Source organism: Phocoena phocoena, chromosome 9, assembly GCF_963924675.1.
Source record: "Phocoena phocoena chromosome 9, mPhoPho1.1, whole genome shotgun sequence".
In the NCBI taxonomy this organism is placed as follows: domain Eukaryota; kingdom Metazoa; phylum Chordata; class Mammalia; order Artiodactyla; family Phocoenidae; genus Phocoena; species Phocoena phocoena.
The window spans coordinates 20309280-20336127 of NC_089227.1; the positions used below are offsets into that span (position 1 = coordinate 20309280).

At 37.3% G+C, this 26848-nt stretch overlaps 2 protein-coding genes across 2 annotated transcripts in view; one reads left to right on the forward strand and one right to left on the reverse strand.

Annotated features, from left to right (window-relative positions):
• The window catches only part of CCDC146 (coiled-coil domain containing 146), a 110248-nt gene that overhangs the window by 16205 nt on the left and 67195 nt on the right, over positions 1-26848 (forward strand). The window lies entirely within an intron of this gene.
• Positions 9436-13776, reverse strand: FGL2 (fibrinogen like 2). Its single transcript, XM_065884002.1, has 2 exons — positions 13078-13776; positions 9436-10313 (listed from the first exon to the last, which is right to left on the reverse strand). Exons 1-2 carry the CDS (start codon positions 13691-13693, stop codon positions 9607-9609), a joined length of 1323 nt encoding a protein of 440 aa, XP_065740074.1. The 5' UTR covers positions 13694-13776; the 3' UTR covers positions 9436-9606.

Genomic DNA, 26848 nt, shown 5'->3' on the forward strand with positions numbered 1-26848 from the left:
AGTAGTTGTAGCTCGTGGGCTCTAGAGCACAGGCTCAGTAGTTGTGGCACACGGGCTTAGATGCTCCACAGCATGTGGGATCTTCCCAGACCAGGGCTCGAACTTGTGTCCGTTGCATTGTCAGGCAGACTCCCAACCACTGCGCCACCAGGGAAGTCCCACTCAGAGGAAATCTTGAATGCTAGAGATTAAACTTATATTTTGAGAGTTTAGAAAGTTATTATTTGGAAAAGATCTTATTCAAAATAATTTAATAAGCACGTCACACCATGCTATACACATAGTAGGCAAATGATAAATATTTATTGGATTAAAATAATAAAGATAAATGTAATAGCTATTTTAAGGGGCTAAAACAAAAAAAGCTGTCTATTTTAAAATGTGATTTTTTGCTTTCAAAAGAAGAATATATATTCTAAGCATTACAGTGCAGATTTCATTCTGAAAATGGCTAATAAAATAATAAAGATCGGGCTTCCCTGGTGGTACAGTGGTTAAGAATCCGCCTGCCAATGCAGCGGACACAAGTTCGAGCACTGGTCCGGGAAATCCCACATGCTGAGGAGCAATAAGCCCGTGCATCACAACTACTGAGTGAGCCTGCGCTCTAGAGCACGCAAGCCACAACTACTGAAGACTGCACCCTAGAGCCTGTGCTCCGCAACAAGAGAAGCCACCGCGATGAGAAGCCTGTGCACTGCAACCGAGAGTAGCCCCCGCTCGCCTCAACTGGAGAAAGCCCACACACAGCCACAAAAAAACCCCAAAAAACAAAAGCTTCATGATGTTGGGTTTGGCGATGATTTCTAGGAGTTGACACCAAAAACACAAGAAACAGAAGTGAAAATAGATAAGTTGGATTACATCAAAATAAAAAAAAAATAAAGATCGTTTTGAGTTACTGTGTGAAGCTTAGGAAGATGCTGATCACCAGTTATCTAGATCATGGTTTTAATTTTGGTTTACCCCTGGGACACAGGTGCACTAATAGCACAGAATTTGTTATAGGGAATTAAACTGCCTGAAGTTCTATTTTATGACAATCTATTTTATATAACATTGCTTAAAATAAGTTAGCTATTGGCCAAGTGTGATTTTTGTTGTATTGACTTTTGACTACATGTAAGAGCTACATGTCTATTTTATTTCAATGGGCAGGTTTCCTTGTGTGCTATAGCAGATGTGTTACAAATACCATATATAAGCATGAATGTATATTATATATGTACATGTGGGGTATTCGTGTGTGTGCATGTACATGCATCAACACACCACAAGGGGAACCTACCCATATGCAGAGAACTACTCTCATTTCTACCTGCAGCTGGACCCAACATAAGTGAAAATTCCAAGTCATATTTATTGATAGCCATTCCAGTGTAAGCTCTTTGAAAGCTATTAGAAATATAAGACTTAGGTTACCTCTAATTTGGATAGCTATTGGAGAATGTTTGTGAAAGAAGCAAGTTTTAAGATCATTAATGTCTTAAAAATAGAGAAAAGGAGTAAAACCAGTCTCTGCGTAACTAAAGGTTTATAATCATAGCAAACTAGTGCTCTAACGATTTAAAATGTCCATACGTGATTCCTCAAACTTGGGCATTACACTGTTAACAAAGAATGTTTCTTGGTCTATATGCACACGTACACACATACACACACACACACATGCACACACTGTATCCTGCGTGACAACCCTCCACCCTCACAAGCTGGTGTCTCCCAGAAGATGCACTGTCTGAGGCTTCAGTATGTCATTGCTTCCTCCCTTCACTGTGAAGTGACTGCTTAAGTCAAAAGCAATGATTTGCAGAAATCCATAGTAGAGTAACATAATGGCTTCTAAGACATCTAGTAACCCAACAAAATAGTGTGGCTGGCAGAAGCAAGGAAAAGCACATCCAAATCTCAAATAATCCAGAGAAAGTTATCTGTTCCAGTAGGAAGAAATCTCTGCCCTCTTCATAAGGAAGCAACCCTGGGACTTCTCAAGTGACACATTTACAAGGTGGGTGGATGGGATGCAACTGTGCTGGTTCCTCCCTATCTCCAACCCCTTCTGTGAAAGCGTCTGCCCCACGTACACCTATTTACTAGGTTATTTCATCTAGTCCCACAGATTCATTACCATTTATATTCTAGCGACCTAGATGTCTTCCCTGAACATCACACTAACATCCAAATGCCATCCACTTGGATGTCTTATAGATATTTGAACTGAGAAGATTCAAAACTGCGGGTCCCCACCCCTTACCCGCCCGCCCACACACTTTCCAGACAGCTCCCCCGCGCAGTTCTTCCCCATCTCAGTCAACAGTGGCTCCGTCCTTCAAGTTGCTCAGGCTAAAATCCCGTACTTTTCTGTGATAACTCTAAATCTTTCCACTGTCCACACCTTTATCTTAAAGATCCACTTCACTGCAACCACTGTCACTCTCCAAGGTTATTGCAAATACCATCAAACTTGTGTTCATGCTTCAATCTTGTCTCTCAACAGTCTATTCTCTGCTTTTAAAACTGGATGAAATCATGTACCTTCTGTAATCAAAACCCTTACGGCTCTTACCTACTCTGAGTAAAAGGCAAAATCCTCACCATGACTCACAAGGTCTAGATGATCTGGCAGCCCCACCCGCATTTCTTATTTAACCCCAACTCCCCAAGCTCTCTCTGACCTCATCTCCTAAACCCCTCCCACCCGAGACTGTTTGCTTTTCCAGCCTCCTTGCTGACCCTGAAACGTGCCAAGCACCTTTGCACCTGATGCTCCCTTTGCCTGGAGCATACTTCTCCCAGATATCTGCCTGGCTTGTTCTCCTGTATCTTCAAGTCTCTGTTCCAATGTCACCTCCACAGAGAGGTCTCCCCAGACCACCTGTATAAAATAGCACCTTTCCTCTGATACTCCTTACCTCTCTTTACCCTGCTTAATTTTTCATGGCATTTATCATATATTGTTTATTTATTCATCTCTTGTGATTAAATACAAACTCCCTGAGTATAGGGGTCTTGTCTGTTTCGGTCTTCCTTGAAGATCACATCATATACACTCAATAAATACCTTTTAAATGAATGACAGCAAACTCCACTTTAACATTTCTGTCTTCACAAATCTTTTAATTCCAAGACAATTTTTGGCTTCTCAACTTTAGTTAATACAAGCTGCTGTTGAATCTAGGTAGTTTTTTTTTTTTTTTTAACATCTTGATTGGAGTATAATTGCTTTACAATGGTGTGTTAGTTTCTGCTTTAGGCAGGTGTTAACTAATCAAACTATTGGAACCAAACACATCTGCCCAAACTAGCCCATTGAATTCAGAATTTCCGGTAAATATACCTGTATCAATGAACTCGGTCACATATGAAATTCTGTTTTTTCTTCTTTAGTCAAAAGCAACCTCAAAATCTGTCTTTATGCATATTCCCCAGCTTTCTGCTGATATAACTTAGCAAAGTTGTATAAAGGCTTCTCCGCCAGTTTGACTTTATAATTGACCAGAGGGCATGTCTTGCCCTGGTTACAGATCTGGGGATGCTGAGAAGTGGGATGGAGAAGCATAAAGGAGAATTAAGATCACTCCCTCAGAATGAGTGTTTTTGTTTTTTTCAGATACATACCCAGGAGTGGAATTGCTGGGCCATATGATAGTTCTATTTTTAGTTTTTTGAAAAATCTCCATACTGTTTTCCACAGTGGCTGCACCAGTTTACATTCCCACCAACAGTGCACAAGGGTTCCCTTTTCTCCACACCCTTGCCAACATCTGTTGTTTCTGTTCTTTTGGATGATAGCCGTTCTGACAGGTGTGAGGTGATATCTTATTTGGTTTTGATTTGCATTTCCCAGATGATTAGTGATGCTGAGCATCTTTTCACGTGCCTGTTGGCCATCCATTTGCATTTCCTCTTTGGAAAAATGTCTATTCAAGTCTTCTCCCCACTTTTTGATTGGGTAGTTTGTTCTGTTGATGTTGAGTTGTATGAGCTGTTTATATATGTTGGATATTAATCCTTTACTGGTCATATCATTTGCAAATATTTTCTCCCATTCAGTAGGTTGTCTTTTATTTTTTTTGTCAATGGTTTCTTTTTTTTTTAATGTATTTATTTTTACTTATTTATTTTTGGCTGCATTGGGTCTTCATTGCTGCACATGGGCTTTCTCTAGTTGTGGCGAGCTGGGTCTACTCTTCGTTGCGGTGCACGGGCTTCTCATTGTGGTGGCTTCTCTTGTTGCAGAGCATGGGCTCTAGAGCGCAGGCTCAGTAGTTGTGGCGCCTGGGCCTAGTTGCTCTGCGGCATGTGGGATCTTCCCGGACTGGGGTTCGAACCCGTGTCCCCTGCATTGGCAGGCGGATTCTTAACCACTGCGCCACCAGGGAAGCCCTCAATGGTTTCCTTTGCTGTGCAAAACCTAAGTTTAATTAGGTCCCACTTGTTTATTTTTGCTTTTACTTCCTCTACTTTAGGAGACAAATTCAAAGAAATATTGCTGCTATTTATGTCAGAGTGTTCTGCCTATGTTTTCCTCTACGGGTTTCATAGTATCCAATCTTACATTTAGGTCTTTAATCCATTTGATAGAGAATGTTCTAATTTCATTCTTTTACATGTAGTTGTCAAGATACATGCACCCCAACGTTCATGGTGGCATTATTTACAATTGCCAAGATATGGAAGCAAGCTAAGTGTCCATCAACAGATGAATGGATAAAGAAGATGTGGTATATAAATACAATGGAATACTACTCAGCCATAAAAAAGAATGAAATTTTCTCATTTGCAGTAACATGGATGGACCTGGAGGGCATTATGCTAAGTGAAACAAGCCAGACAGAGAAAGATAAATACTAAATGATATCATTTTTATGTGGAATCTAGAAAATACAACAAAATAGTGAATATAACAAAAAGAAGCAGACTCACAGACATAGAGAACAAACCAGTGATTACCAGTGGGGAGGGAGGAGGGGCAATATAGGGGTGGGAGAGCAGGAGGTACAAACTATTGGGTATAAGATAGACCCAAGGATGTACTGTGTAACATGGGCAGTATAGCCAATAGTTTGTAATGACTGTAAATGGAAAGTCACCTTTAAAAACTGTATTAAAAATTTTTTTGAAAGATTACTCCCTCAGGAAAGAAGACAACAGTGCCTTCAGCAAGAAGACCTCTATCGAATGTGGGGGAGGGACCACTCCAAGGAGTCATGCAGGCTCAGTCACATTTGGGAATTCAGGGGACTCCGAGTTCTCCAAGTACCCCCAATTTCCCTCACTCCTACTCTCACTTCCAACTCTTCCCAATCAATAAACAAAAGAAACCTGGCAGAGCTATGATTCAGTAAACATTGCAAATCGGCAATGCACAGAATGAAATTCGAATTTGGATTCAGCCAACTCTCCTTGTTACCTCTGGGGAGAGGGAGGACATTGGAATTGAAGGTGGTTTGCAAAGGGATCTTTAGTCTAAGCTATAACTTAAAAAAATTAAAGCATTTATGCATTTTGTATGATTAAAATTAATTTCAAATTTGCAATATGGTATAAGTATGAAAAACTACTTTTTTCTCTAGGAACTCAGCCAGGTAGAACAATCACTGTCTGGCCTAGTACAACCATACTCCTCTGCATGATATATACCCAGAGGCATGTTCCTAGAACCCCTTCTAAAAGTTTGTCATTCTCATGTACGCAATGCTATGGTATATGTGATCCTGTCTTGCCATATCCTCCCCTGAAGTCAATCACTTCTAAACCGCATCACAACCTCACAGATCCTCAGATTTGATGGTGCCTACTCCTTCCCCAGTTGTAACTCTGGCTTCTTTAGACTACAGCTCTTCATCTATGGTAACATATTCATGAACCACTTTGAGTAATAACACTCTTGTCTCAAATTTCCTTTACATCCTAGCCTAACAGACTGATTTTAGGGTAGAACCTAGACGATTATGGAATAATGTAATATATAATAAGGAATATATAGGACGGTATAGGACCAAAGAGGCAAGGCACCAAACCCCTCCTGATGTCATCAGGAAAGATAATTATTTAGGATGATGATGATGATGATGATAATATATATGTATGTTCTAGGTGCTTTGCATATGCTATCTCATTTAATCGTCTCAATAACTCTATTCTACTGTTATCCCAGTTTTATAATTGAAGGAACCAAAGAGCAATGAGATTAAGTGGTTTTGCCTGTTTTCACACAGCTTGCAAAGAATGGAGCTGAAATTCATACCTAGTTAGTCTGGCTGCTGAGTCCCTGCTCTTAATTAGGATAATAAGACAAAACTCAGTGGGGGTCAAGGATGGCATTCTATCTGGACCAAGGGAACAGTAACACAAAGTAATGAAAATATGAGAGAATATGGTTTGTACTAGAACAACAAGGCATTCAGTTTGGCAGGAGTGTGAGTAGTGGCAGAGAGGACACTGAAAGGGTAGGCAGAAATCGGTGCACGAAGGGGCTTATTTGCTGGATTTTATCATATACAAAATGAGGAGCTGTTGACAGGTTTTAAGCAGGAAAATGACATGATCAGAATTGTACTTTTGAATAATCCCTGTGGCAGTGATATGGAGGATGGATTGGAATAGATTCAAACTGGGGGCACAGGTCACTATCAAGAAGGGCTTGCATTATCCTAAGAGGATGATGAGGGCTAAACCAGAACAGCAAGAATGATGGAAAAAAGGGGAGACGGAGTTGAACGCTGCAAAATGAAACTGAAACTTCTGTATTTCAAATGTGTCAACAGTATTCTAGAGGGAAATAAGATAATGGTGTTCCTGTGTTTGTCTCTGTCTTCCTGTTAATGAAATAGTACTCATTAAAGTCTTCACAGAGTCAAAGATATTGTCTAGTTAGGTAAACATTATGCAAGTTTTCAGCCAAGAGTAAATATATAAAAATTATTTTACAAATAATACTTAATGTTTCTGCATTGAAGAAATAAATAGATGAGAAGATTAAATCTTTTATTTCACAAGGCTTTTAAAAGACACAAAACATAAACCTATTTATACATAAAGGAAAATAAGAATTCTAAGCAAGAGCTTATCATGACGACATTACCCATCATTCTTTACCTTTAAACCTTCTACCCTTTCCTTGGGTAGCCATTCAGAAATAAGGACCAGTGAATTTTGTTATTTGGTTGTCTTTTATCGTCATATATTTAAGCTCTTTATTTACTGGATGAATGTGTCATCATTTCATTTAGAGCATTACTACTTATCAGAAAATCCGATTTTTTTTCTGTGATACGTGAGCCAGTTCCATTTGGAATTTCTAGAGGCCTAATTTTAGCCAATATTTTCAAAGTATGATAAAGCTCAGAAATAATTTGTTAATTAAGATAACAAATATTAGCCAGTAAAATGAAACTGAGACAAGACTCTAAAATAATGTATTTGTTAGTCGTCAATCCACATTTATGAACATTAGCATATAGTAGTGAACAGTTATGTTAAGCCAAAACACTCTCTCAGATATAATCTATTTCCATCAATATGTTAAAGATGACCAAAATCTAAAATATATTTTATAATATAATAAGTGACATGAAATGATTTCAAAAAGGATACAGAGTTTGTTATTAGAAAGGTACCATAAAAGTAAAATGGGAAATAAAATTTTAGTTACTTAATATAATGTGGAAAGATAGAAAGATAAGCTTTTAAGTATTTATGTAGATTAATGAATTATTTGCCAGATTCTCCTGAAATGATACCTAGTTCCTATTAAATCAGTGGACACTTGCTATATGAGCTATTTTTCTTTAGAACTGTATTTTTTTAAGGAGTCCGTTTTTATCAAAGAAATTTACCTAAACTTATACATATATTAATAGTTATATATAGTAAGTGAAAATGCCCTTATCTGAAATTAATACATTGTATAATATCAAAATCTTCATAGTCTTTTTTAGAAAACAGAAAAGAGAGAGAAATAAAGAATAAATTAGTTACAACGTTTACATTTGATGTATTACTGAGTAGATATGAAGCCTCTGAAATCTACGATATTTTATATTTTTGTCATCACTTAATTCTATTTGCATTTCTCTTGCTTTAGTATTTTAATAGTATTAATAATATAGTTTGCATCATGTTTACCTGAACACTTTGTATGTTATATATTTTTAAAAGAATATCTTGCTTCTTTTTGATTAGAATTTTCTATAAAAGACATTAGTTGAAAAATTAACTTCTTACCTAAAGCTACTATCCTCCTTAATCATTTTCAAATAATGGGTAAAGCTGCATCTTTGTGAATTTATTTTTGAAAACTTGGTTCCTTTAGTAGAAACAGACACCAGAAGTTGAATGTATTTCTATGACTCACATACAGTATGGTGTATCCTTTTCAAATTTTATCCTAGAGCACTTTTTTAAACGTGCATTAGAATACAGCTGTTCTCTCTGAAATGGTCCCTTTTTACAATGGTGAAATTTAACAAACTATTTTTATAATCTTTTGAATATCATTTTTGCATTCTGGAATTAATTAATGAATTATAAAAGTTCCAGATACTTTTGTTTTGTTAAAAAAAAATAAACACCCGTATTTGAATCTTCTGACAGCAAAACAAGCAATATACCATTTAGGGTTGAAATATATAATATTTGAACTACGGTTCTATATATTTCAAAATTCATATTTTTTTATAAATAGATTTATCTATTTGTCCTATAAAACGTAGCTTTCTATGAAGTGAATCACTTAATGATATTATCGCTTTGGATATAAAATTGGCCTACATGTAAGTGCTTCACTCCTCACCCACACCTACCTCTCCAAAAGAAAGTCTACCAGTAGTCTCGCACAGTAGTGAGCAGTCTTAATTAAAAACAATTGTGCATTAGAACAAAGGAAGATCTTTTTCATGTTAAAGCAGTTTTTACCATCAAACATCTAAAGAGTTATAAACTATGAATGAATTACCTTTAAACCATGGTCTTTAAGGTTAAATTCATTTTCTGAATGCTTTTAGGAGTGACATTATGCTATCGCCTTTTAAAATATTTTAAATGATAAAATGTTACATTTCACGAATAGTGCAGGAACAGGTTTAATTACGTATATTTCCCTTTGCTTGGGAATTAAAATGCTGTAAATGCCATAAATTGAGTACGTTTATCTCAGAATGAGGAACAGGGTATTTAGAGACAAATAAATACCCAATAACTATTTATAGCCTGAAAAGATGTGTTTAAGTCATAGTCAAAATACAGGTTACTTGTGTAAAATCTAGCCTACTGAATAAACAAGTATTTTTTAAATTAGAGTGAGTAATATGAGTAAAAACTTTTCAAATAAGAGACATTAAGAGAATTATAAATCTACTGTGTGATTCTCAATATTCCCAATTGCTTGCAAGTGTTTATTTGGATAACAGCATAACAGCAACAAAGGGCTTCTTTAAATGGCGCATTTTTCAGCTTTATTTCAAATGCTGTATAGCATAAGAACCCACTGCTCAGAGAGAAATTTTAAGCCATGGAAAAAGAGTATGAAACATATTCCAAAGTGCTGAAGCAATTAATTGCCCTATTAGGTAACGGATACCCAAAAGAATGAGCATTAGTGACTTATGGCTTAAAGTGCTTGGGTCTGATCAACATTTTGACTTCTTTGAAGGAGGACTTGTAGCCACCAGGTTGTGCCTCACTTATACCAGGCCAGGTCCCCCAGAAAATCCCATTTCGGACACCTCTGTATTTCTGGTGATAATATTTGCCATTTAAGTTTGCAGAAAGACATGCATCAAACCACCAGCCTGAACTGTAGTACAGCCCACAGTTCCCAGAAGGGTATCGATCGTTGTCTCTATCCGGGGTGGTGAAAAACTTCAGATCGTGGTTGTAATGTTTACTGAAACGTAAGGCATCTCCAGCTGTGCCATTATAGTTACCAATGTGTAAACGGTATTTGAGAAACTCGTTGGCCACATAAAAGTGATCATACAAGGCATAGAGTTTGACACCGTTAAAGTCTTCAAGATCTATTCTTAGAATCATGTCCTTACTCTTAGTCAGAAGATGGATTTTATCGTTCCCCAGCCAAAATTCTCTTCTGGGGTTTCCAAAGCCTACTTTGTAGTCTTGCCACATTCTGGTGAAGTTGGTGCTTCCATCAACACGTGCCTGCAGCACTGTCCAGCCTCCCCCCATGGTCTCCATGTCACAGAAAACTTCGAAGCTACTATTTTTGGGATCCGGTGTAACTCTGTAGAGCTCACTGCTTCTTTTGCCTATCGTGTAGTATTCAGTGCAATCTTTATATATAAGATGTTGAACTGCAGGGGTAAAAAAAGAAAGGCATTGGATTTTGTTGATAAAAACTGGGCATCTAAAGAATTCTTTATATGCACGAAAGCAGTTTTATAATTCGATCAATGGTGATAATGAAACCTTGCTCAGCTAAACTTACTTGAACCTGTTTAGCAAATGCTTGTTAACACCTCAGAACAAGGACCTGGTGTCATAAAGCAGACAAAGCTCCCCAACACAGTCTTGGTTGGTAATAATACTGACAACACCACCAACAAACAGCAACAAGAAGACATAAAAGTGATAGTTTTAGTAACTCAGTAATATTTAGTGAGGGCTCCGCATGTGTTCTAGGGATTCTGCCAAAGACTTGATAACATTTTCACACTTAATCTGCACATGAACTTTATGATGTAGATATTATTAACAACCTGCTGGTGAGAAAGAATATTAGGCTCAAAAAGGATCCGTGGCTTGCCCAACTTCACAGAAGCTTTAAAAGGCAGAGCCAGGACAGAGCTCAGATCTGGCTGGCTGCAAAGCTTGTCCTTGTGACCACTGCATCCCTTGGTCCTGAAAGTCAGATGATTCCAACGCTCCTAGAACTGCATTCCATGTATACAGAGGAAGCACAGGCTTCTATATCCTTTCACCTAAAGAGGCTGATAGACTCCACTTTCAGGCAGTTTTATAGGATCGTTCCAAATGATTTATTAAAATTCTAAAATACAGCATTGATCAACATTTCCATTTATTTTACTTGCTTGACAATTAGACACAGAAGCTTAAGTTCTTTTTAAAAACGTCAATAATATACCAATATTCTTACTCTGAATTTATTATCCAGGAAAATATTTAGCTAGTGTTTCACATGTCTGGTTTCTAGAAGGAAACCACAGGGGATTATGCTCAGGATTAGTGTAATAAACAGTTAATGTGGTTCTGTAGGAACCAATACAGATAGTTACTCCAAAATAATTTTTTAAAAAATTGGTACTGGATCAGGCAAGTTTAATACAAGCCGCATATGAGCCACAAATAATCTATTCATGTGTACTTAGAATATTCAGATAGTTCCCCAAAACTTAGTAGAAAAAAAGACAGTAGAATCTTGTTCTTGTCCTTACAAATTGCCATGCAGTACCACATCTAATGTTCACCCATGTATGTCACCTAAGATGTGAAACTCTGCCTTACAATGTGCAGGGCACATTTAGATGCAGGCTGCTGAGAGTATTAGCAACAGTGGTCCTGGAATCTCCCAAATCCCTTCCCTGGGTAGATTCCCTGGGGAATCTACCTAGGGAAGATGCATGAGGTGCTTGTTTCTAAGGGCCATGATCTCTGCTTCAGGCACCATATCCCTTCAACCTCACACTCATGCAGAGGTGGCTTTCTAAAGTGTGATAAGACCGCCATCAGCAATGGTCCCAGAAACTCATGTGGAAAAACCAGGGTTTGGGGGAACCAGTGCCACAGCTAGCAGTTCGTGGGCAGAACAGGCAGTTAGGTTTATGGCCTTTAACATATATTTATTAAAGCTAATTCAGATTATCAGCAAATAATCTGGATGGGGAAGATGGGTTCTATTGTTACATGCTTGAATTCTAGTGAAAGAGAGGAAGAAATAAGAATGTATTCCTTCCCTTAGTGGCATGCCAAAACGCCCCTTAAAATGTTCTTGGGCCACTAGGTCTAAAAGCAAAAAGTTTTGCACACATATGAAGCCATATAGCTGCTTTTATCCCATCTATAAAATCTCCCATTTCCATTAGACATTTGGGATTATGAACTGCAGATTACTTGCTAAAATCTTTCAGAGGTCTCTTGTTGCCATATAAGGAGCAGTCAGTCACCTGACCACACAAATAAACTGATTTCCAAAGAACAGAGTACAACCCCAAACACTGCCTTAACTCTACTGTTTTCAAACACTTCAGTGAAGAGATAAATAAGTTAAACTCACTGAAACGTTAAGAAATTCTCTTAGAATATTACTCTGCCATAAAAAGAAATGAAATTGAGTTATTTGTAGTGAGGTGGCTGGACCTAGAGTCTGTCATACAGAGTGAAGTAAGTCAGAAAGAGAAAACAAATACCGTATGCTAACACATATATATGGAATCAAAAAAAAAGAAAAAAATGGTTCTGTAGAACCTAGGGGCAGGGCAGGAATAAAGATGCAGACGTAGAGAACAGAATTGAGGACATGGGGAGGGGGAAGGAGAAGCTGGGAGTACGTGAGAGAGTGGCATGGACATATATACACTACCAGATGTAAAATAGATAGCTAGCACAGGGAGATCAGCTAGGTGCTTTGTGACCACCTAGAGGGGTGGGATAGGGAGGGTGGGAGGGAGACTCAAGAGAGAGAAGATATGGGGATATATGTGTACATATAGCTGCTTCACTTTGTTATACAGCAGAAACTAACACACCATTGTAAAACAATTATACTCCAATAAAGATGTTTTTTTAAAAAAATAAAGAAAAGAAATTCTCTCCCTCCACTTCTGTTTGTGTGTAGCTCTGGCATCAGCAAATAAGATCTTTGAAATTGAAAGTGCTTTCTAACGCATACAGAACTCATGATTTTTTGTAATTAGGTCCTATTCCTTTCTGTGGGCACATGTGCAAAGATAATAGTTTTTTCTTTATCACCTTGATGAATAAAAGGCTTATCTTATATAATTCATCCTTTATTTAACTTATATAATAAGGTTAATGTTTATAGATACTGTCTAGCTATATAACATTCATGAACAAATGATAAGAAAACATTATACATACCTGGACGTGATTGTATTTGTTCTTGAGTGGGACACTTAGAAGAACATTTGCCATCCAAACTATTGACAACAAATGTTAGGTTTGCCACTTTGCTATCAACATAATGTTCTATGTTGTTCATATTTACAAGATTCAGCTTCTCCAGGCGACCCTGAAGCACGTCGATCTCCTCCTTGGCATCCTTAAGGTCAGAGGACAGCTTGTTAACCTCGCTCTCTAACTCTCTAACTCTGTTGTCACCAGCTTCTCCCAGAGCTCCTGTACCGGGTAACAGCAGTCCACTTCTGCCCAGGTCTCGGTTGTCATCAGCCTGCAGTTTGCAGTCTTGGCAAGACTTCTTCAGGCTCTTTACAATTTCCTTGAGGTTCTGGACTTCTTTGAACACCTCCTCGATCCTGCCAAACTGCGTGGGGAGCTGAATGGTCAGCGGGGGCAGGTTCACCTGGTAGGGACAGTCGCCTCCCTCCTCGCATTTCGCTCTGCTTTCTAGTCTCACCGGGCAGGCGTCCTGGGCTGCTTCATCTTTAATTTCCTCTGTTGCATTGTCTGCCACAACCAAAAAACCATAAGCAGCAAGGACAGCGGAGCTCAGCCAGCACCACTTCGCCAGCTTCATCTTTGCGGTGGCGCTCGCCCCAGCAGAGAAGGGGGCGGGCTGGAGCTCTTTTTAAGAGCTGCAGCTGCCTTCCTGAGTCAGGCTTTCCCTGTTCTCAGAAAAGGGCGGGAGCACGTTGCATCACCAGTCTCAGAAACGCGGAGGAAGAGGAGATCGTCCTCATCAAACTCAGTGTGCCCCAAACTGTTATTTGTTCTCAATCCAAACCACCCGTTTTGGAATTCCTGCAGTTGGTCAGATGCATATACTCAACAAGTTTCACTTTCATCTTTTATTTTTAAAAAGCACAAGAAAAATCTTGAATCTTAAAACAATTATACTTGAAGTAAATCATTTCATGATACTTAACTCCACAGTGGAGTAAATAGGTTTTAAAGATAAAATTGAATGTGCTAGTTATCCAGATTATGTGAAGGACAGAAATGTTACAAAAATGGAAACGGTTCTTTTTCCTTCTGGGAACGGGGCATTGAGAATTCTGTATTTTCTTCACGTTGGGCTTTCAGGTGAAATCTCAAGCACTTAAAATTTTAAATATAATGAAGTTCAGCTTTCTGGTTCTTGCAATGGACTTTTGTTTCATCTGTTTGAAAAGGGAAGAAAACTGGTAGAGAAAAAAGTGCTGCTTTCTATTTCTCCGACCACTGCATAGCATAGGAGGAATGTCTAACTGACAAAAACACCATTAAAATACATCCTTGCCTTTCATCAAAACCAGCAGCCTTCTCCTTTGCTCTTCACCAATTCTGTGACTGTACTGTCCTTCCACATCTGCCAAGTACGAATCTCTGAACTAGTCTGTCCCATCTCGGTTCTGATTCTTCTTTTGTCTCCGGCATCTTTGCCTTCCCTCCCCGCGGGCAGCCCTAGCAGTCCCCTCTCTGTGTTTCTGCCTCCGCAGTGAGCCCTCCACCTGGTCTCTATGCCACTTGCTATGTCACTGCTTTGCCCCAAACACGTCTGCATTCATGACTTTTCACACTTTTCAAACCTTTTTTCATGGTTTTCAAACTCTTCTCCTGAGAGGCTGAGGACAGTAAGGGGGAACAGCTTCTAGTGAAGGAACCACCTCCTTTGAATTTATTTTACATATTGGCATCTCATGTAAGGTTTCTTATTAAAAAAGGATTTTGTTTTAAAAATAATTTCAAAGTTATGGCTAAAAATCTAAATTCTTATTGTATTATCTAAAGTGCTCTGTAATCTGTCTCTTATTTATTTATTTAACCTGATTTCCTATGATTTTTCTATATACTCCTTCATTCCAGCCAAACACTCCCATTCAGCCTAACTATACATGTGCTCTAAATGTGTCAGGCTCACTTTACACTTCCAAACTGTATTTACTCCTGGATATTCAGGAGACCTAGATTCCACCCCTGCATCTACTTCTTATTGGATCTATAGATCATTAACTTTGCTGAGCCTTTGTTCCTGTAACTGTGAAGGAGAACTTTGGCTATTCTCCCCTCATACAGGAATGATAGTTACAAAAATTTTGAGTGGTGCAGTGCTGAAGGAAAAATATGCAGTGTATAAAATGTAACATTCTTGGGCTTCCCTGGTGGCACAGTGGTTGAGAGTCTGCCTGCCGATGCAGGGGACACGGGTTCGTGCCCCGGTCCGGGAAGATCCCACATGCCGCGGAGCGGCTGGGCCCGTGAGCCGTGGTCCCTGACCCTGTGCGTCCGGAGCCTGTGCTCCGCAACGGGAGAGGCCACAACAGTGAGAGACCCGCGTACCGCAAAAAAAAAAAAAAAAAAAGACGGAGAATTATGATAATATAGATAATAATATCTTATAAAGCAGAAATATATAGGAACTATATTTAGCTCAAGGTACATTATTAAATGCCTTTGACTTGATAGGCTATAAATGCACATATTTAGCCTGTCAAGTCCAGTCAGGAGTTTATTAAAGATCTGTATACTCAGCACTATGCTAGAGCATATAGATGTATCCATCCATCCATCCATCCATCCATCCATCATATATTAATTGAGCATCCCTTATGTGCAAGACATTGTTCCAGGCACTTAGGCTACACTAGTGAACACATCAAACAAAAATCCCCTTTTCCTTCTTAGGAAGGGGTATTGAGGGCTTTGTATTTTGTTCATGTTGGACTTTCAAGTGAAATCATAAGCACTTTTAAGCTTTTCTAAATCTAACAAATATAGCTTTCTGACTCTTGCATTGGGCTTTTGTTTCATCTCTGTGAATCAGGGATTTGCTTTCTAGGCACTGATGTTGATTCTTGGGCCCTGCACACCCCACTTAGCCAAGGGCCAGTGGCATAGTTCCATCTAAAAAGCTTGGCTGTGCTATGGGAACTGGCTCCTGTCCCTTCGGGACCATAGAAAATACCCCAAATAAAGGCCAAAAATTGCTTTATTAATCAGTTTTTATCGACACTAGTAAGTGGGGGTTCTGGGTTCTTAATTTTAAAAGATTACTGTTCACGTGCCAGAGGCAGACACTAAGTGACCACCACATGAAAGAGGCTCAATCTGCGTAATGAGTTTACAGCCCACGGGGGCAGAGAGTGTTGTGCAGGAAGCTTTCACAAATACTATCTCGCTACATCTTCCCATCTACACAATTACTTCCTGCATGTGCAGATGAGCAAAGAAAGGGTTCAAAGCAATAAATCACTTGCCTATGGTTTCGCACTTTTTAAAGGACAGTTGGAATTTGAACCTGGGTCTGACTCCAAAGTTCACGTCTTCTCCTGTGCCACCCTGCCATGTGGGGGGCAGGGAGATAATACTGGAAAGGAATATTGGTACCATGTTGTGGAGAGCCTGGTGCTTAAATCACTTCTTAGATCAGTGGGGAGCCACTGAAGGTTTTGAGCAAAGGAATAATATAATCAGTTAAGCATTTGAGAGAAATTAATCTATCATTGAAATTGTAGGTGCACTGGAAAGGGAAAGATTAGGCAAAAAGAGCAGTTTAGAGGCCATTTAAATAGTCCAAGTCATTGTTTCCCGAAGCGTGTCTTCTGGAACTTGAGTACCTAGATGTTGATAAATGTTATGTGACAACAGAGTTCCAGGACAGGTGGCTCTGAAAATTATCAGTAATTTGCTAATGTGCATTATGGCTGGCCAAGAAGAAAATAACATATGCTGCATTTTTCAAATTTTGGTTGATAATGAGAATCTTTTTTTTTTCTAGCACCATTTTTAGGAATGAATCTTCTGCTAGAAACCAGTAGGAAATGCTGTGCTAGGTGAGAGGTGCTAGTGTAGTGGCGGGAACTAGGTAAGAGGTGAACTAGTGTGGTGGCAGGAGAGGTGGTGAAGGGGTAGCAACTATTTTTGTCAAAGAGTAATAGAATCTATAAAATATGATAAGGGATGAAAAATGGAAGGACAGGGGAGAGTTGAGAGAGCACCATGAAATATGACTCCAACTGAAGTTAAGTAATGCAATGGCAATGAGAGTAGAGAGGGAGCCATAAGCTGGAGAGAGTGTAGTAGTAGTATTTCTGTTTTGAATAGAGTGACAAGCCACCAAGTAGAAATATCTAACATACAGTTGAACATCTAAGTATTACAAACAGCACAGAATGGATATGGATGTCAATTTGAGGCCACAGGAACCAAAAGGATGGTAAAACATGAGAACCAGAAGAGTGCTGTGTCACAAAGACCAGGAGAGAGGGTTTCAAAGCAGCCATCAGATAATCAAAAACTTGAAGAGCTGATTTCTGGTCCTCAACTCCTACAGAATTCCCACCCTCCGACCTTGACTCTCTGCTGTCTCCTTCTTGCTGGAAAACCTTTCCAGATTTTCTCATGCCCAGCCTGCCTTGACTCCTAGAATCGTCTACTGATTCCTCATGGCAGTGTCGGAAACTTCTACCCCGTATCTGCTCTCAAACTGGAACTGATGCATTATGCCCACTTACAGACTTGTTTTTCAGATCTAAACAAATTATTTAACACCAATACATGTTGGGATTTTAAAGTAGCAAGATATATTTTTATAAGCCCCATATGAAAATTACTTTCATCAGTCTATATTCACAATATATTCAAACTTCTTTTTTTTTTTCTTATGCAAAGTATATTTAAGAGAGGATCTGCATTTACTGTATCTGGATCAGATCCCAAAAGCAAATTTTCATTTCCCTTAATACAGTTTTCTTAAAATAAAGAAACCCTTTATGTTTCTATTTGTACCAAAGGAAGTAAGTAAATTTAATAACAATTATTATTTATAGTACTGAGATCCTTTTCTTGATATTATGCCTATTAATTTAACATATTTGTAGTTTCTAACTTACTAAATTTGATGGTTCTTTAGGGAGTACATGTTTGGGGATAAAAAATTAAAACATTCACTTTTTAATCTACTTGGTTTGTAATGTCAACAGTAAATAATGTTTATCTTAATATTCCTTAGAGGTCTTAGTCCATGTTCAGTATAAAGTTCATGGAAAGAACTTTAAACAAAAGCCTGATTTCAGCAGCCCATAGAGAATTGACTGATTTTGGTTAAAACTAGAATAATAGTTGGTAGGTTCTTTGTTATGTCTTGCAAGTACATCTCTAGCATAGATAAAGAGATCCAGACTAGGAAACCCTCCAGCATGGACCTACCATGAAAGATCCACTATGTGAATCCTTAAGGGTCTGGATCAAGAGAAATATAGGGCAGAAATATGCAAAGGTCCACTCTTAATAAGACTATAAAACATGCAGTCATCTGATGAACTAATGGCCTAGGTCTTCAGTGAGATATCCAGGGCTTCACAGGTTAGAATTTTTTGAAACTGGAATATTTCATGGGAGTCTTGGAATGTCCATCTTATCAATGTCAATATCTTATCAACAAAATCTTTTACTGTGTATCCCACACCAAGCCAGGGATCATGGTGGAGCTAAGAGATCCATGGGGCATGGCATCTAATTTTCCTGTCATCTCTCTAAATTTCCAGAGATTCAATAAACTTCATATAACCAATGCTGAGGAAACAAAATATGTTTATTTTTATTTCTTGTATTGGAGATTGATCTTGAGTTTCCTTTTATATTCCTCAAACAAAACAAAAAATAAAATCATAATAAAGAAATCATAAAAATGAAATTGTGGCTTTCCCTGTCTTCCCTTTGTTTCTCATAATTTATGGTAGTTATGTTTTCTATAATGTCACCACAAACACTGAATTAGCAAATACCAAACCATTGCTCCTAGGGGAAATACAGGGTTAGGCTTCTACGAGCCTCTGGTCCTAATATTTTTGTCAACTGATCAATATATAACCTTGTTTTCAATGTGTTTCTGTTTAAAGACATCTTGTTTAGTATATATTGTTGATTCATTAACACAGAATACATGACCAAGAGAACTATAATCATGCCTGAAGGAAGCATATCTAACACATGTATTTCCTCCTTAAGGTACATCACAGCCTTCTTGCACTGAGGAATACTAGATAGCACCTCAGAACTATGCTTAGGGGCCATTTTAAACAGTGAAAACATCAGCAAAAAACACAAAAATGTGGAAAAACATGGCACTTAGACCACAAAAAGAGCACTTGGTTACAGTATGAGAGCTGAAATAAGACAACAAGAGTGTTGATCTCTGAGCTCAGCTGGGAATGCATGTGTTGGGCAACTCGAACTTTTCACCACGCTGGCCATGTCTACAAATGGTCCCCAAAGCCCACAGGTATTATCCTGGAGTTATAAATAAATTCTAATAAGTAACTGAATTTGCAAATATGCAATACATGAATAATGAGGATTGATTTTATACTGTTACAAAATCCAAGGCTTTAAATTCTTAGCAATGTCTATATATTCATTCTAAGTGTTGATTTGGTTTTATTTGTTTTACCACTTGCATTCCTTAGGGTATTATTTGCTTTGTTTGCCTTTACTTGGCATTTAAAAATAATATATAAATATGAATTTATAGAATATATAACATTACATATATCTATTATGTTATATAATTTTATATAATATCATACAATATATATGTTATATAATTACATAAATTTAAACTGAATAATAAAATTTAGCTTAGGAATTTGTTTCAGTTCATTCATAAAAACAGTATGCATCTTAAACAATTAACTTTTTAGGGAAAAATGAAAATAGTAAACTAATTCCATGCCAACTGAATAATTTCATGCTGCATGTATGTCTTTTAAAAGCCTGTTCTTTCCTCTCTTGGAAACTTGTTTTTTAAAGACTCAAGTTTATCTTACGAAATATATATGTCAGCATATGAATTCTCAATAAATGTTAATTTAAAGGTGATTTCTACTGTGCTGGTAACTAAAGAAAATCTATGAAATGGAGTAAATGTTGTAGTTTTAATAGTAAACATGGTTTAAAGTATGGCATTCTGAGGTATAGCATTATCTTATTATTTCTTTTTCTGCTTCTAGTTTGATATTATCTATGATTTGAGTCATATCCTATTGTTTGCAATGAAAATTTTTCAGAGTATAAGAAACTACTTCTTGATCATTATCAAGAGATGTAAAATTGCTTGGCCCTTATTTTAAAGTGTCCACCATTATTTACCACAGCTTTCCTCTGCTTGTGTATTTAACACACAATTATTTCAATCATGTTTACATGTACAAATGATATGGCATGTATTTTGATACTTAATATAAAGTTCAGCTGCAACAACTGCTGTTGCACAGAAAGATGACAACACAGATGCACAGTTGTGGTCAAGTCATGTATAAATGTAGGCTTAAAATAAGTCTCCAATCACAACCATTTTCATCTCAAAAATAGCATGACATGACAGGGTGAAAAGAGCCTTAGAATGGTAGTTATGGAACCCATGATCTTAGTGAGGAAACTCCCACTTTCTTGTCACTTAACTAGGCATTAGTTTCCTCATCTATAATATGAGGTCAGATTAGAGAGCTTAAAGCCCTTTTCAGGTGTAATAGTTTATGACTGTAAATGTTATTAATTAGAAGTCATGTAATAGCAAAGCAAGTCATAAGTATAGATGGTCCTTTAATTAGATCATTAATTCCAATGGAAAATTATAAAGATCTTCTTCGTTTTAGTTATTCCTCCATTCAATGAGTCCTTATTTTGCATTTATTGAACCATGCTCTGTACCGACCCTGGGGATGACATAAGTGAAAAAACAGACCCAGTCCTCACTTCATGGAGCTTTAAGTTGCAGAGCAAAGTATTTCAAGCCAGAGCCAGCCTTGGGCCGAGGCAATGTGTTTGGTGTTAGAAAGGGGGTCAGTAAGCACACCAAGGCCTTTTCTGCACCTCTCAATTCCCTCCCACTATGCCATGGCATTGGCCTCTCCCTTTGCTAACTCTGAAAATAGCCAACTTTAGAGTCATTCTTTTCAAATTAGACCCCAAAGTTGTACAGTGTCTGTATATAATCATGCCTGTGTTGGATATATGCTTCCTGGCAGAGAAAAGAACTTCCAGTTTTCTTTATTAGGCTTATTTCTTTGCCTCTTAACCCACCTCCATAACTACCAGCACTCCAAAATCTCCCATTTACAAAGCAGAGTGTTTGGAATGAAAGGGATTTTTAAAAGAAAACCATATTCTGTACAAATGGCGTGTATAGCTTTCCTAGGTCTAAAATTTATATAATGATCATAGGGTTTATTAATTCAATAAAGTACAGATTAGGCAGAATGCACAGAATAAAGATACAGCTGTAGCACTGAAAATATAAGAGCACAGGAGGTAAACATATGAAAACTTTTTGCTTTTACATTTGCTGTTTTCCCTATTTTTTCCCTCTTGTTTTATCTTTGCTTCTGCATTGTGAGGCAGTAGGGGTACGGAGGAAGAAGTTGTTCTTTAGCAACTAAAAGCATATGGATTGGGGGATTTTACTTTTCTCTTTTCTAAGGCAAGCCCCAGAAGAGGAGCCTGGCCTGACTGGGAGAATCTAGGCTAAGTTTAAGTGGCTCTTCCTCCCTGCTCCACGACTAGCTAACATCTGCTGCTTATTATGTGGCCCATCTTCTCTAATTTTCCTGCTAACTCCCACCCAAAACACAGAAGACAGAAATATAGTACAGAGGAATGTAGTGGAGCCCAGAGAGATGAAGGTGGTGGGATAAAGATGACAAAGAAAAGAGACTCGAGGGAAAAACAGGGAGAGAAATTGAATCATGGTGGGGTCTGTACCAGAGTCTTGTTTAAAGAAGATATTAAGTCCATATGGAAAGCTAATTTTATAGGATTTCTTTTCCGGAATGGGAATTGAGAGAACAAAGTTAGAGGACATGACTGGAATCAGAGCATTATGGCATCAAAGATAAATGCTTTCTTCATCATTTTGGCAGTGGCCAGTTGTGTTAATAGTTGCTTCAGATTATATTATTACATTGCCATAAATGAAGTTAAATAAACTTTTAGGACATAGACCTTCAAACAGCTTTACTTTATAAACAGTGTGAATTTTTAGCCAACATACCTAATTTCCAATGTTTAAAGGAGTTTTGCTGTGGAACTATTTGCTTTCATAACAATTTAATTCACTGTGATTTCCTGAATTTTTCATATTTTAAAACACCAGTACTATATCAAATAGAATAATAACATTGTCAGGTAGAAGCTAAATATACTAGATACATATTCCAGTAATTAATATGAAATATCTAGAACAAACAGCATTTACAGTTTAATAAAGGAACTTTAATATTAAACAGCTATTTCAAACTTTTCCAGTGCTGTAAAACTTCAGAAAACAACATTACATGTTATGAGGACTAGCCCCTTCATTTTACAGATGAGTAAACAGGTCTAGGAAAAACTAAATGACCTGTCCATGCCTGGCCAAGGCTGCTCATGTCTCCCAATTTCCATGCCATCTAGTTTACACTGATCTCTACAGTACCATTAATTTGTACCTAGACTATAGAAAAATGCTACAAAAATATAGTCTACCCATATTAAAACTTTCCTGGTACAATGCCCCTGGGATTTTAGAAAGCAATAAAGTTTCCTCACGTCCTTCAAAATAACTGGGCATTACCAAATGAGCTATTCACATACCTTGCTATATGTGAAAATGATTCAGACAATTTCTCCAATATATTCTAATCTGTCACTCTAATTTTCTCAACCTGTCTTTCTGTTTATGCTTGTGTGCGTTGTCTGGCTTGGAGTATAAATTCTTAGAATAATAATTTTTTAAAGACATCTTATGCCTCACCCTGCCAAGAACTGCATTCTAGAAGGCAAGTGAACATAAAGTTTTAAATCTCTTTTCTGAAAAGAATAATTTCTGATTATAAATGAAATACTTGCTCATTATAAAAAAGATTAGAGAGACTTCCCTGGTGGCGCAGTGGTTAAGACTCCGCGCTCCCAATGCAGGGGGCCAGGGTTCAATCCTGGTTAGGGAACTAGATCCCAAGTGCATGCCGCAACTAAGAGTTCCCATGCCACGGCTAAGGAGCCCTCGAGCTGCAACTAAGGAGCCCACATGCTGCAACTAAGAGCTGGTGCAATCAAATAAATAAATAAATATTTTTTAAAAAAAGGTTAGAAAATACAGAAATTCTCAGGAAGCAAGACAAATCTTAAACAAACAACCTAACCTTACACTTAAAGGAGCTAGAAAAAGAAGAACAAACAAAACCCATAGTTAATAGAAGGAAAGAAATCATCAAGATCAGAGCAGAAATAAGTGAAACAGAGACTTAAAAAAATAGAAAAGATCAATGAAATTAAGAGTTAGTTCTTTGAAAAGATAAACAAAATTGATAAACTTTTAGCCAGACTCATCGAGAAAAAAAGAGGGCCCAAATCAATAAAATCAATAATGAGAACAATAAGGAGAACTTAAGACCAACATCACAGATATACAAAGGATCATAAGAGTTTGCTATGAACAACTACACACCAATAAAATGGACAACCTAGAACAAACAGGCAAATTCCTAGAAGTGTACAATCTCCCAAGACTGAACCAGGAAGAAACAGAAAATATGAACAGACCAATTACAAGCAATGAAATTAAATCAGTAATTTAAAAACTCCCAACAAACAACAGTCCAGGACCCGATGGCTTCACAGGTGAATTCTACCAAACATTTAGAGAAGAGTTAACACCTATCTTTCTCAAACTACCCCAGAAAATTATACAGAGGAAGGAATGCTTCCAAACACACTCTATGATGCCAGCATCACCCTGATCCAAAAATCACACAGAGATATCACACAAAAAAAGAAAATTACAGGCCAATATCAATGATGAACATAGATGCAAAAATTCTCAACAAAATACTAGCAAACCAAATTCAACAATACATTAAAACGATCATACACCATGATCAAGTGGGACTTATCCCAGGGGTGCAAGGATGGTTCAATATCTGCAAATCAATCAATGTGATATGCCATATTAACAAACTGAAGAATAAAGTCATACAACCATCTCAATAGATGCAGAAAAAGCTTATGACCAAATTCAACATCCATTTATGATAAAAAAAAAAAACAAACTCTCCACAAAGTGGGTATAGAGAGAACATACCTCAACATAATAAGGGCCAAATATGATAATCCTACAGCTAACATCATACTCAGTGGCAAAAAGTGGAAATCATTTCCTCAAAATGAAATCTTAAAAAAAATGAAACGAATGAATACAACAAAACAGAAACAGACTCACAGATAGAGAACAAACTACTGGTTATCAGTGGGGAAAGGGAAGGGGGAGGGGCAAGATAGGGGTAGGGGACTAAGAGGTACAAACTACTACGTATAAAATAAATAAGCTATAAGGATATATTGTACGGCACAGGGAATATAGCCAATATTTTATAATAACTTTAAATGAAGTATAATCTATAACAATTTTGAATCACTATGTTGTATACCTGAAACTAACATAGTATTGTAAGTCACCTATACCTCAATAAAAAAAAAATACAGAAATGTATATGACAACTATATTCCTACCACTTTTTTTTATCTTTTCCTACCACTTTTCATTGTAGTAAAATATTCATAACATAAAGTTCATCATTTTCACCATTTTTAAGTGTACAGTTCAGTGACATTAAATTCATTCCCATTACTATGCAACAACGACCACCATCTATCTCCAGAAATTTTTCATCATCTCATACTGACTCTGTACTTAATAAAGAGTAAATCCCCATTCTCTGCTGCCCCACCCCTGGCAAAAACTGTTCTACTTTCTGTCTCTATGGAAATGACTATTCTAGGTACCTCGTATAAGTGGAATCATACAATATTTGTCCTTTTATATCTGGCTTATCTCAGTATAATATCTTTAAGGTCTGTTCATGTTATAGCATGTATCAGAATATCATTCCCTCTTAAGGCTGAGTACTATTCCACTGTATTTACACATCACATTTTGTTTATCTACCCATCTGTTGATGGACATTTGGGTTGTTTTCACCTTTTAGCTGTAATGAATGATGCTGCTATGAAAATGAGTGTACAAGTATCTGTTCAAGTTCCTTCTTTCAGTTCTTTTATGTATATACCCAGAAGTGGAAGTGATGGATCCTATGGTGATGCTACATTTAATTTTTTGAGGAACTGCCCATAGTGTTTTCCACATCAGCTGCACCATTTTACATTCCCATCATCCATGCACAGGGGTTCCAGTTCCTCCACACCCTTGCCAACAGTTGTTATTTCCTGTTCTTTTGAAAATGGCCATCCTACTGGACGTGAAGTCCTATCTCATTGTGATTTTGATTTGTATTTTAGAATGATTAGTGATGTTGAGTGCTTATTGACCATTTGTATTCTTCTTTGGAGAAATGTCTATTTAGATCCTTTGTCCATTTTTGAATTGGCATTGTTTTGTTGTTGTTGTTGAGTGTAGTATAATGATGACTTTTATTAACATTTTAGACTATTTCAAATCATCTTTCCAAATATATATGTTTGTGTGTAATTTTATAAAAATTAGACCATCTTCTACATAGGTTTTAATCTTTTTAAATTCTGAATGTAACACATATAAAGTGTCCAAAATATAAAGATACAATTGAAATCAAATACTCAACCACCATCCAGTCAAAAAAAAAAAATACTGCCAGCTTCAGGAAATTCCCCTCCTACCCTGTCATTCACCCTGTAGTAGCCACTGTATTGACTTTTATGATAATGCTTTCCTTGTTGTTCTTAATAGTTTTACCACCTAAGCATGAATCCCCATACACCATACTTTTGTGTTGTCTATTTTTATTATTTTTAAAATTTATTTTATTTTTGGCTGTGTTGGGTCTTTGTTGTGCATGTGGGCTTTCTCTAGTTGTGGAGCATGGGGCTACTCTTCATTGTGGTGTGCGTACTTCTCACTGTGGTGGCTTCTCGTGTTGTGGAGCACGGGCTCTAGGCACGCGGGCTTCAGTAGTTGTGGCATGTGGGCTCAGGAGTTGTGGCTCACAAGCTGTAGAGCTCAGGGTCAGTAGTTGTGGAGCACAGGCTTAGTTGCTCCACGGCATGTGGGATCTTCCCAGACCAGGGATCAAACCCACGTCCCCTGCATTGGCAGAAGGATTCTTAACCACTGTGCCACCAGGGAAGTCCCAATTTTGCCTATTTTTAAATTTGATGGAAACAGAATTCTACAAAATGTATTATTTTGTGTTTGGTTTCTTTTACTCTACATTATATTTATGAGAATCATTCATATTTTTGCATGTATATTTTCACTGTTTGGTTTTACCAATATTATATTTATCCAATATATTGCCAATGGATATTGAGGTTGTTTCCAATTTTCATAAATTACTAATAATGCAACTTGAACGTTCTTGTGCGTGTCTCTTGGTGTACTTGTGCATGCACCTCTGTGGGCACTTATCAAGGAATAGAACTGTTTTGCCATGGGGTTTGTGAGATTAGGTAATTTTTCATATAATTAATACTCATTTGGGTTTAAGTGACTTTATTTTCATGATCTCCAATCTTCCAATATAATGTTTTTCTTTTAATTTCTAAAACCTTATTTGTTCTTTGTTAATACATTTGTATTATTAGCTCTTTGTATATCAAGTATTTGCATACTTTTTTCAACTTTGGCATTTGAATTTCAATTGTGGTATTTACATATATGGAAGTCTTTAGATGTTTCATTTTTATATTAATCTTTTCCTTATGATTCCTTTACAATACTACAATC

Excerpts from the sequence above, each read along its gene's own strand:
- FGL2 (XM_065884002.1), bottom strand. The coding sequence starts at position 13,693 with ATGAAGCTGGCGAAGTGGTGCTGGCTGAGCTCCGCTGTCCTTGCTGCT. Across the intron at positions 10,314-13,077 it reads ACAAATACAATCACGTCCAG|TTCAACATCTTATATATAAA; the intron begins GTATGTATAATG and ends TTACCCCTGCAG.